Source organism: Pipra filicauda, unplaced genomic scaffold (genome assembly GCF_003945595.2).
Source record: "Pipra filicauda isolate LSUMZ 115617 unplaced genomic scaffold, ASM394559v2 scaffold761_size107259_pilon, whole genome shotgun sequence".
Taxonomy (NCBI): domain Eukaryota; kingdom Metazoa; phylum Chordata; class Aves; order Passeriformes; family Pipridae; genus Pipra; species Pipra filicauda.
In genome coordinates, this window is record NW_024104933.1 from 40,960 (window position 1) to 53,209 (window position 12,250).

The window sequence follows — 12,250 nt, forward strand, 5'->3', positions numbered from 1 at the left end:
AGCAAACATCTCCCCACAGTCTGCTCCCAGCACGGCTCAGCCAAAGCCATCAGGGCTCTGTTTCTGGGAATGTTGTCCCTCTATCACCTGGAATCCTCGTAAATGGGTTTATTGTGTCAAAGGCCACTGGAGCAGGTCGGCAGCCTCAGAAGGGCCCTATCTCTGAGCCTCTCGTTGATCTTTCCCACGTCCGTCGGGACTTTGTGAATCCCAAGACCTTGAATCCTGGACTCTGGGCTGGTTCCTTGCACAGAGAGGAGCTGGAATATCCCGAGTTGAGAGGGGAACCACGAGGATCATCCAGTCCAGCTCTGACCCCAAAAGCCCACCGGGTGTTTTCCAAACCCTCCCGGAGCTCTGGCAGCCTTGGGGCTGTGCCCACTGCCCTGGGGAGCCTGGTCAGTGCCCACCCACCCTCTGGGGGAAGAACCTTCCCCTAAAATCCAACCTCAACCTCCCCTGGCACAGCTTCACGTTGTTCCCTTGGGTCCTGTCGCTGCAATATCAGATAGTCCTGACATCCAGGTGCTGCTGGAGAGCCTGGCCTGGCTTAACACGTGCTTTAGGCAAGGTTTAAATTCCCCTCCTCAGCCAAGTCCCAGTTCCTCTCCCAAATCCGGGGCACGCCTTCAGATTGCTGTGTCTAGGGCTGCTTCTGTAGCATTTTGCAGCTTAATCAGCTGGAGTTTTCCCCTCCCATCTCCAGCAAAAAGCCCAGGGTGGGCTGGAGGTGCTGAATGAACTGGTTTCAGTGTTCAGGTTGCTGGGGGTTGTGTGCTCCCGGCGTGGTTTCCTCTCTGGAGGGCGACAGAGCGAGAACCTGTTTGCAAATGTTTTCGAAATAGGGGAGAAGCTCTGAAGGAGTGTGGTATTTCCCACATGTAGGGACAGCTCCCTTCTGTCGGCCTTTCCTGGATTTTTTGGAATAGGAGAGGAAAGGACTCCTTGGGTGCCCTTACCTTGGAATTGGTGATTGGGAAACAGAGGCACGGGCGAAGCCCGGGAGCGATTTGGAGCCAGAGGAGGGGACGGTGGAAACCTGGGAAGGGCTCAGGTGACCCCAAATGTCACAGGGGGGGCATCTGTGGAAACAATTGCTGCTCTGGCTTCGTTGGGGCAGAGTTTTCCCTCTGCCCTGTCCTTGCAGTGCCCTGCAATTAGCTGGGTGCAGTGGTGGTGTTCCTGGGAGGCAGAACGACGGGGATATCAGCCTGGGAATCGTGTTGACTAAGCTAAAGGTGGAGTTTCCATTGGAAATATTAGCTTGGAGCAATAACTCCTGGTGATAAGAAGTGAAAATGAGGGAGAGGGGGACAGCTCTCACGTGCTGCTCCTGTCTGCAGCTAAAATTGAAGGGGTGGGAGAGGCAGAGACAGCAGAGGAGTTGTCAGATCCTGCACACAGCAGCTGGTGGGGGTTTGGTGCAGAAGCTGGAAATGCCCCCGTGCCCGGCCAGCTCTGCCATCCCTCCTGGTCGCTGTCCTGGAGCCCTCTGAGTTCAGGCACAGACCCTGCACGTGGAATTCCTGGTCTTTAAGTTCCAATCCAACCTCAGTGGGCAAAGGCAGCTCTGGCTGTGGCTGCAGGGAGCGGGGATGTGCTGGGAAATGAGCGTCCACTGCGTCCACGTGAGGAACAAACAGAGCAGCAGCTCCTCCTCAAGTGCCTTTGGTAGCTCCAGACTTGCTTTTCATTTTCTCTGGGATGTTTTTCGTTGGTAGGTCCCAGAAGCAGCTTAGTCAGGGCCCTGTGGGTGAGGCTCAGGCTGAGCTGCCCCAGCCTGTGGGAAGTCATAAAACATGGAAAAAAACCCTCAGGGGGGCAAACTCTTTCTGTACTTTGTCCCTCCTTCTCTCCTGAGCTAATGAACACTCAGGGCAGGGTCAGTGCTGGCTGAGAGCATGAGCAGTGTCTCCCAGAGCAGCTCTCAGGGAGCTCTCTGCAGCGTCCCCTTCCTGCTCCAGAAACGTAAAATTGTAAATATTAAAGCTTAATATCAAATATTAAGGCTGGAAAAGCCCTCTGAGATCATTGAGTCCAACTGCTGCCCCAGCACTGTCGTGGTCACCACTGGCCATGTCCCCAGGTGCCACATCCATGGGGTGGTGGCACTTCCAGGGGTGGTGACCCCACCGCTGCCCTGGGCCAGCCGTGCCAGGGCCTGGGACCTGCTGTGGCTTCGTAGGGATGAGAATTTGGGGTGCCTGGAGAGGTTGGTTCCCCTAAATCCAGGCAGGGCACCCTGCAGGCTGCCTTGGTGAGTCACAGGGGGGCTGGATGGGGCCGGATCCTTCCTGTGCCCCTGGAAACCTCAAAGCTGGATCGTCCCCTTCCAGCAGCCGCTCCAGCCCTGGGTCACGGGGACACACGGACACCAGTGCAACGGGCTGTAGGCCCAGAGTGTGGAACTCTGGCTGTAAATGCAGCTCTGCTGAGTTAGTCCAGCCTAACATCTCCCAGCTGCCTTTTCCCCTAAACCACAAACACAGGCAGCAGCTTCCGAGTGGAAGGGAACCAGCCACGGCTTTCATGACCAACATCCTCCCGCGGCTGCTCAGGAAATGAGGCACCCGTGGCCTTCCCCAGGGATCCCTGGCTACTTTTTAGGCTGTTGTTCAGCCTTAATGCATTGGGAAAGGGTTGCTGTGTGTCCGTGGCTCATGGACTGGGAGGCACGAGGCCTCTTGCCTCGGTGGAAAGACTGTGGGGTTGCAGGCGGGGATCTCTGCTGGGAGAATCCCTGGAAAAGCAGGAACCTGTGTGGTTAGTTGGGGTTTCCTCCCCCAGGGTGTGTTCAGTGGGGTGGTGGGCTGTGCCCTGTCCCATTTGAGGCACAGGGGGGTGTCAATCCAATGGTTAAATTTGACTTGTGTGCAGTGCCAGCCCCAGGGGGACGGCTGGAATGGAGAGGATAACGGGGTCTGTGGAGCCCAAATCCCATGGCTGGCCTCATCCAACACCTGGGACCCCCACCCCTCTTGTGCCTGAACTCAGCTTTGCCAGGGCTGGGAGCTCATGAGTTGCCAGGCTGGTTTTTCCCCCTGCTGTGCCCGTCCCGGGGTGCCCTGGCACGGGCACGTTTGATCTGCCCTGCTCTTTGCTCCATCGCTTGGCAAACCTTCACCCTTCCCTCTCCTGGCTCTCCTGGCTTTACCTCTGGAGCAGCAGAACGTGGAAGGTTGAAATGCAGCAGCCCCTTCGCTCCGTGGGGGTGTCAAGGGGCAGGTTTAGGGCCTTGTGTGTGGTCAGGGATTGTTTGGGAGCTGGTTCCAAAGGACCATCCCAGAATATCCAGAACTGGAAGGGGCCCCCACAAGGATCATCGAGTCCAACTCCTGGCTTGCACAGAACAGCCCCCAAATCCCACCCTGTGCCTGAGAGCATTGTCCAAATGCTCCCTGAGCTCTGGCAGCCTTGAGGCCGTGACCGCTGCCCTGGGGACCCTGTTCCATGCCCAGCGTGGATGTTCCTCCCCCCTCTGGGTGAAGAACCTTTTCCTAATATCCAACCCAACCCAGCTTCGTGCCATTTCCCCCACAGAGGGGGGTTCACACAGGGAGGAAGAGCCCCCAGTCAGGAGCTCTACTGAAAAGCCCACTCAGGAAACCCAAAATCCCGACGGAGCCCTCGGTGACTCCACGCCGGAGGATGCTCCACCCTTCCCAGTGCTGGTTTCTCCCCAGTTCCCATGCTGTGGTGCCCACAGGCCCCTCACCAGCGTTGGAACTGGCCGTGTTTCAGGCTGGCTCTTGTCTCCTGGGCTGTGTTTGCTCCCCAGGGCAGGGCCAGGGGTCTGTGGGCGCTCCTGCTATGCCGCAACTGAGACTTCCCTGGGTTGGTGCTCTTATCGGTGCCAGTGGCCTCTGCTCGGGCTGGGGTGTGCCAGGCTTGCTCATCCTGCTTGGCAAAAGGTCTCGAGACCTGCCCCAGTGTCTGCAAGCTCTTGCATCAAGTTGGTCCAGGGAGGATGTGTGTGCACGGCTCGTGGGGCGGAATGAGGGCAGAGCCCGAGCCGGGCTGGGGCTGAATTTCCCCTTTCCCTCTTCCCATGGCCAGCCAAAAACAGCCCCAACACAGCGAAGATGCGCCAAGGGAAGCTCTGCCAGCCCCCTGTCAGCGTTGCTGCCGCGTGAAAAGTTGCTTTCATTTCTTTGTTGAAGGGCAGTTTGACAAAGGACGCGTCGCTCCCGCAAAAAAATCCCTTGTCACAGCAATCCAGCCGAGGTGCCAGGGGGGCCTCCCGTGGCTCACAGGTCCAGGGGGCTCGAGGAGCGAGGGCTCTGTTTGATTTCTGTGGTTTGAGTGACAAATGTGGTGCCAGCGAGGAGTCAGGTTGGAGGCACTTTTGAAGCGGTGCCCGAGCCGTAATCTGGAAATCTGTTTACTTCGTTCCTTCCAGTCGGGGCAACAGCACTTGCAAATATTTTCTGCTTTTTACCTGCACACGTAAGGGTTTGTTGCCTAATTGCGTCGTGAGATCTTACAGAGATCTTTTGCTAATGTGGCAGAGAAGGGCTTGTAAAGGGTTTGTAAAGGGTTTGTAAAGGGTTTGTAAAGGGCCGGGTGGTTTTTCTGCCCGGCAAAGGCGCCGAGGGTTTGCCCCGTGGCCCTCGTGTTCCTGCCGTGCCCCAGCTCCCTTGGCCCCTCTCCCAGGTCGTTGAACAGGCTTTTCCCATCCAGGTTGGATGGAATTTGTGCCTGGACTCCAGCCCCCAGCTCCTGTCTTGGAGAGGGAGCAGCACATTCACCTGCCCCGCCTGTGTTTGCTGGGGGATGAGTCCCTGTGCCTTTGGATGGGGGAGGCTGGGTGTGTTTGCAGGGTCTGCAGCCCCTGCAGGGTCTCCTGGTGGCTCTGACACCTCTTGGAGAGTAGTTTGGGAAGGGAGGGACCTTAAAGACCACCCAGTCCCACACCCCTGCCGTGGGCAGGGAGCAACTTCCACTAGACCAGGTTGCTTCAACCTGGCCTTGAACACTCCCAGGGATGGGGCTTCCTCTGAGAAATCCATCCCATCCCCTCAGCATCCTCACAGGGAGGAATTTCTTCCTAATATCTCATCTAAACCAGCTCGTGGAATCATGGAGTGGTTTGGGTTGGGAGGGACCTTAAAAATCATCCTGTTCCAAACCCTTCCACTATCCCAGGTGGCTCCAGTCTGTCCTTGGACTCTTCAAGGGATCCAGGGGCAGCCACAGCATCTCTGGGCAACCTGTGCCAGGGCCTCCCCACCCTCCCAGGGAGGAATTTCTTCCCAATATCTAATCATCTGTACAGAAATATCGAATCATCTGTAGAGAAATATCCAATCACCCTTTACAAAGGAGTCAGGAAGGGCGGCATCGCTGCGTCGATGATCCTGGAAACCCAAACCTGGCTATTTGGGGACTGTCCCTCTCTTCCCTTCTGGTTTCCCAGACTCTGGAGGTGGCAGTGAGGGGGCCCTGTGCTGCTGGGGGGTCTCAGAGGGCTCAGAGCACACCTTGCTCTGTCTGCTCTGCTGTTTGATCTTCGCTGCCGGGGGCTGTGGCTGCTCCTGCTCCTTCCTAACCACATTACTGGGAGCACTGGTGGCTGTAATCAGGTTCAGTGTGTCCCCAGGCTCACTCACTCCCACCCCACAGAACATTTAGGGAGCCCCCAAGGGCTTGATTCCTCCCAGGGAATGAGATTAGCTCCCGTTCCTCCGAGAGGGATTCTTTTTTTCTCTTTAAGTCTTTCCGACCTTCCTGACAGTGATGTTTGTGGCTCCTTTGGTCCTCACACTGGGGCAGGCTGGGAGTGTCTGGGCTCCCTGGGGGTGGGAATTGTCACCTTTCCATGCCTGCGTGGATGTGCCTGGCACGGAGCAGCCTCTGCCCGTGGTCTGGGGGCGTGAGGGGAGGGTTTCACCCCTAATCAAATCCACGGGGGAAGGGGTGGCATGAGCTGACTTGCGTCAGGGAACGAAAACCTGCCGGTCCCGTGGCACCACCAGCCCTTGCCAGGTCTTGCCCAGCTCCCGGGAAGCTGCAGCCACTCCAGGTCTTGCAGGGAAAAAAAAAAGTGTTTCTTCCAGCCTAGGAGCGGAGGTGAGGGGTGGCACGAGGGATGTGGCAACCCGGGGAGCTTCCCCTGCACAGGCTGGTGCTGAGCTGCTCTGGGAACTCCCACTTTTTTTCCCAGAAAGCTGTCGGTCCGCTGCCTAATAAATCTCATGGAAAGCAGCTCAATAACAGGGCTCTGGGGAGCTCCAGAAGGAAATGGTTTAATTGTCTTTTTTGAGGGGGAAAAGGGTTCCTCGAGTGCCGCAGCCGCGTCTTATGAATGGGCCAATTTTGACTGGAAAAAAAAGCTTTTTTTTTTTTTGTTTTTTTTAAAAAAAAAAGGCAAATTCGTTGCCAGAGGCGCTGAGAGGCTGAGGAGCATCGTGTTGTTTTGGCTGCGTGGTGTTAATTGAGTGTGAGCCGGGGGAGCACAAAACCCTCCCTGGGAGCGAGCGGCCTCTCCCGCAGAGCCCGTGGCAGCACGTGGGGAGGTTTTACTGGAATTTCACAGCGTTTACTGGGATTTCACGGGCTTTACTGGGATTTCACAGGCTTTACTGGGATTTCACAGGCTTCACTGGGATTTCAGCCCCCAGCCTGGTCCTTCCAGCCCCGTGTGGGGCTTCGCTGGGGCGACAACGGGGCGGCTGCGACTTCGCTCTCAGCAGCCCCGAAACTGGTTTGGCCTCTCTGGTGCTGCTGGGAAGAGCTGAGCCCTTCGAACACTTAATTATTCTGCTTCACTTCCAAGAAGTGAAGGCTTAAATGTCAGGTTTAATGACTGAGCAACCTTTCCTGGGGGTGGAGGGAAACTCCCCTGTCTCTCCTCCCGCGCTCTGACGTCGCTTCCATCCCGGGGCTGAGTAACATTTCCCAAGAAGCTGGAGATGGTCGAAGCAGCCCCGTCATCCATGTGGGAATTGCATTTGGCACAGAGCATCACCACCAAACCACCTGCTGCTTTTTCACCCCAGAGCTGGAGGTGTGACGAGGCAGGGGGACACCTGGGAGGGGGTCTGTCTTTTCCTGGGAGCTTCCTCCAGGCAGCACCGACCACCAGGACCCCTCTCTGAAGGTGCCAGCACCACTGGCCGTGCCAGTCTTCAGGGGAGGAAACTCCAAGCTCCTGGAGCAGCTTTGGGGGCATCTCCAGGGTTACAGGGCTGTGGAGCCTTTGGGCTCTGTGTGGCAGCTCTGCTCTCCCCTGGCAAGGCCCAAGAGCACTCCAGGCTTCCCTGGGTCAAGCAAGAGCTTTGCAGTGAGATTTTAGTTGTAGGGTCGTCCTCTTTTTTTCCCCCAACTCCTTTTTGCTCCAGACTCACTGTCTGGAGTTGCTGAGTGACTGATAAAGGGTATTTTACACAGGGCAAGTCCAGCACCTGCCAAAGCCTTTTGAAAGCAGCTGAGATGCAGCGAGGCAGCAGCTGCCTCAGCCCCTGTGGAGACAACATTCAGCCAGGTTTTAAACCAGAAAAAAAAGAGGTTTTCTGGGTGCCATCAGCGTGGAGAGATGCTCTGCATGGCCAAGGGAGCAGGTTCCCATCCAGGTGCTCAGCAGGTGTTTTCCCAAGGTGTCTCTTGGCCCTGTCCTCCAGCACAGCGCTCGGGGGGGACACAAAACCCCTCAGCTGAGGCCGGTGTGATGAGCTGCCTGCCCATGGGATGTGGGTTTCTCCCCTTGCCTTGGCCCTGCGTTGTGGCACCATCATCCTTTGGGTCTCTGAGCTCGTGCTGGACACGGGGGTGACCCGAGGGACCGAACCAACCCATCGCCTGGTGTGAGAACAGGTCACCCCCAGCTCGAGGAGGAGCTCAGGGAAGGCAAAGCACCCTGAGAAAAGCTTTTTCCTGCCTCTGTCCCAGCCTTCTTGGCACCCTGGGAAAAATGGGTTGTTTCAGCGTGGCGTTTCCCAGAGCTGCTGAAAAAACAAAATGATGTGGAAAGGGAGGCAAAACCTTCCCCTTGGGATGCCCAGGTGATTCCACAGGTTTTCAGTGGGCACGGAATGAGTTTGCTGTGTTTGCAGCAGCCACCCAGCTCTGCCTCCCCTCGAGCCCCCCGCGCTCAACAAGCTGGATTGTGAGATTTAAATCGATAGGAAATTATTCCTGAAGGTAAAGAAACACCTCTGGAGCACCTCTCACTCTCCTCTCCCCTTCCTGTGCCCCTTTGTTCTCCACCGTGTTCCTCGGGCTCCCGTGGCAACCCCAGCACGCAGAGAGGGTGGCTGGGAGCTGGGATATCTCCTCCTGGATCTGGGCTGAGGAGGTGGTGTGGGAACCAGACAAGTGGTACCTGAGCTGGCAGGATTATCTGGGAGATCACCCCACCCCGGACACGGTGCTCTGAGGGGCCGGAGCGGGACCGGGGCACACTCAGACACTCCTTGAGTCACCGACCTCGGGAAGGTCTGGGGCTGGCTCAGCTCGTGTCCTGTCTGCCTTTTTTTAGGTGTGGGTGGCTCCATGTCCCAGCTCCAGAGCTCCTGGGACGTGCAGCAGCGGAGCATGGCGTATTTTCCAGATCCAGGTACGGGATGTTCTCCTCGGGGTTGGGTCTGTCTTTTCCTGGGAGCTTCCTCCAGGCAGCACCGACCACCAGGACCCCTCTCTGAAGGTGCCAGCACCACTGGCCGTGCCAGTCTTCAGGGGAGGAAACTCCAAGCTCCTGGGGTTGCTCTGGGAGCATCTCCAGGTGCTGCAGGGCTGTGGAGCCTTTGGGCTCTGTGTGGCAGCTCTGCTCTCCCCTGGCAAGGCCCAAGAGGACTCCAGGCTTCCCTGGGTCGAGCAAGACCTTTGCAGTGAGACTTTAATTGTAGGATTGTCCTCTTTTGTTCCTCTCAACCCATTTTTGCTCCAAACTTGCTGTCTGGAGTTGCTGAGTGACCGATAAAGGGTATTTTACACAGGGCAAGTCCAGCACTAGCCAAAATCAGCAGCTGAGATGCAGGGAGGCCTCAGCCCCTGTGGAGAAAACATTCACCCAGGCTTTAAACAAAAAAAAAAAAAGGTTGCATGATGCTCCCGAATCAGCTCAAAATTTCTCATCCCGAGATGCACTGAGGGGACAACTCTGTCCTCTGTGAGGGGGAACTGAGGCACAGGAGCTGCTGGGAGCTCCCAGGGTGAGCTGAGCTGCACCCACAGCCTTGGTGTGACCTTTGCCAAGATACGGCACCAGGAAGACTTTACAACCTTTATTTGCCTGGTGCTTTTAGTGTTCCTAATAGACAGATTTCTGCCAGCGGATATCACAAGCCGGGGAGAGTCTTTTAAAAGCTCTGTTTAATTCTCATTCCAGCGATCTGCCCTGGGAGCACTATTTCCTCCCACCCTCATTTACAGCCCTGTGAGGGATTTTTTTTTTTTTTAAAAAAAAAACAATCTTCATTTTGAGTCATGTTCAGGTTATTTTCTCACTTACGGGAGCTGGTGCCGCTTCCTGTCAGAGCACGAGGGAAATTCTCTGCTGCATCTGGGCTGTGTCACCTCCTGCCCTGGGGTTTTAGGGCCGGTTCTGCTCCCCCCCAAGGCTTTCTGGAGGAAAAGGGGTAAAGGAAACCCTCAGGGCGTGGGGTGAGCTGTAGGAGCTCTCCCACAAAGGGCTGTGAGTGTGTTCTGTGGGGTGTGGGGAGGGGGATCAGCCCTGGTTTTAGGGGGGACACCAACAGGCAGGGCAGTGGGCACAGCACCGAGCCTGCCAGAGCTCCAGGAGCGTTTGGATGATCCTCTGGGGCACAGGGTGGGGGTTTGGGGTGTCCTGCACAGGGCTGAGGTGCTCCTTGTGGGTCCCTCCCAGCTCAGCACACCCTGTGATCCCGTGAGACCCGGCTTGGTGGTGGTGGGAGCCCCCGGAGCCGGAGGGGACACGAGTTGGGGACGCGAGTTCCTCCCGCCGAAGCCAAGGCGAGGGGGAAAAAAAAACCCAAAACCCCAAAAATCCTTTATTTGCATCTAACCGGCTTTTTGTATCGCTGTGATAACAGCTTGACAAAATAAACCCCTGGCTTTGATCCCCCCCAGACATGGAGCCCGGGGCTGCCAGCACGTCCCTGCCCGACCCCGCCGGCGACGGCGACCGGAACGTGCCGCGGATCTGCGGCGTCTGCGGGGACAGGGCCACCGGCTTCCACTTCAATGCCATGACCTGCGAGGGCTGCAAGGGCTTCTTCAGGTGAGAGGAACCGGCAACGAGGCGCTGGAAAGCGGAGCCAGGGCCTGGGGGTGCCCCGGCAGCCAGGAGGGCCAAGCGTGTCCTGCCTGGGGGGGCATTGTCAGGTGAGGGAGGGGATTGTCCTGCTCTGCACCTGCCACGTTGGGGTGTTTGGGGCACCAAAGTGTAAGATTTTAAGTCATTAGAGAGCATTGAAAGGAGGCCACGAGGGTGAGGAAGGGCCCTGAGGGGAGGGGCTGAGGGCAGTCGGTGTGTTCAGCTGGAGAAGAGGAGGCAGCATTTTGGTGAAGGCTCAGTTTGACCCCTGTCCCAGCGATGCTCCAGGACTGACCCATCCTCATGGCAGTCCAGGGCACTTGCATCAAGCGAGAGAATGACTAATTGCTGGTGAAATGAAGGCACCTGATGATGATGATGATGATGATGATGATGATGACGTGGGATGGGCTGGGAAGGGCCTTGCTCAAGTGTTCTGCACCAGCAAGGCCCGGTTTACACCTTTGAGCTGGGCTCTTGCAGGGCTTGAACTTCTGCAGCAAAGCCATAACTCCTCCTCTGGCAGGAATTTGGGGGTTTTCACAGATCACAGTTTTCCGTGACCTGTTCTCAGCCACGGTGGCTCTGAAGTCACCAACCAGGTCACCACGACATTTCCCCCAATTCCTGCTGCTAAACTCTTCTTTCAGGTGCTCTCCCCTGCTCTGCTCTGGTCTCCCTGCCACCTTCCCCATCCCTGTGGTGACAACAGGCTGGCTTTGGACCCCTGGAATGGCCAGTGCCCCTTTCCTGAGCATGACATGGCTCTTGTACCCCCCCTCAAACCCCATCTCTGTTGTCACACCCCTGGAATCGTGCAGGACCCTCACCTGGGACAGTATTTCTGAGCAGACACCATTGTGTGCCAAGCTCTCCTCCCTAGCCAGCCCTTCATGCCCCAATCAAAGCCTTTATTTTCAATTTAAGGCTCTTGCTACTTTTTAATCTTGCTTTCCAGGCACGCTCTCCCCAAGCCAGGTCTTGGTGTGTTCCCCTCTTGTTTACACTGGCATCTTTACACGCCTTTTTCAACCCCTGAATTAATTAATTCTTGCTGCTGCCACAGCATTGAAGTGCTTTCTGCTGCTGGGAGAGCCTGGACACTAAAACTGCCCCAGGGAAGCTGTGCCTCCCTTTGCTGCCTCGGGGTTTATAACACACTGCGTCCACTCGCTGGTTTTCAACTCCCAGCTCGCGGATCTTTGAGAAAAACCTCTGCCCTGGTATCGATTTCTGGGCACTCCCAGGGCTGGCAGAGGGTGAGCAGCTGGGAATATCGTGGGAATATTGAACCCAGGGGCTGTCTCCCAGCTTTTGCTGGGTGAACTCTGGCTGTGAGGTGACTCTCCCCCTCCCTGGGCCGGGCTGGGACCGGTCCTGCCGCGCCTGGAGCCTCGTGCGGGTGGTGGAGGGACAGGACCTGAGCCTTGGCTCGTGGGGGTGGCAGCAGAGCTGCTGCAGGACCCCCCTGGTGGCTCTCACCTCCCTTGGGGACATACCTGGGACACGGTTTCCCCCTGCTCAAAGTCCCCCAGGAGGTCCTGGGTTTAATGACCCTGTTAATTAGGACTTTATTGGCACCTCCAGGCCCACGTAGCCCTGGGCACAAACAGGCTGTCGGCTCTGCTGGCTTCAAAGTCCAGTTGACTGGTGATGCCAAGGGCAACAGGGACCTTTGATTGGGCTCTGCTGTTTGCTCAGGAGCTCTGAAGCAGCACCTGAGCCAGAGGGATTTATTCCACGGCCCCTTGGCTGAGGCTTCCGTGGCTTCCCTGGTTCCTCCTGCAGGTTTTCCCCACTTTCTGCCCCCGAGGTGGGCATCCCGAGAGCTCCAGGGAGTTCCCCTCACCAAGGGGTGACCTTGGGAGCTCTGTCCCCATCTCCCACCCCCAGGAGCAGCCCCCACAACCTCAGAGCTCTGCCAACCCCTCAGCCCCGGGCGAGCTGGCTCCCACCCTCGGGCTGGCGTGGAGCAGGGAGGGAGCCTCGTTATTTTTAGCAGCCTGGGATTCTTAA

General features: G+C 57.1%; 1 protein-coding gene across 2 annotated transcripts in view; it reads left to right on the forward strand.

Moving 5' to 3' along the window:
* Positions 1–12,250, forward strand: part of VDR (vitamin D receptor) — a 29,080-nt gene that overhangs the window by 5,472 nt on the left and 11,358 nt on the right. For both annotated transcript variants that reach the window (XM_027737317.2, XM_039389737.1), the window contains 2 exons: positions 8,477–8,554; positions 10,048–10,198. In XM_027737317.2, coding sequence (XP_027593118.1) covers positions 8,491–8,554; positions 10,048–10,198 — 215 coding nt within the window. In that variant the 5' untranslated portion in view covers positions 8,477–8,490. The remainder of the gene's footprint in view (positions 1–8,476; positions 8,555–10,047; positions 10,199–12,250) is intronic.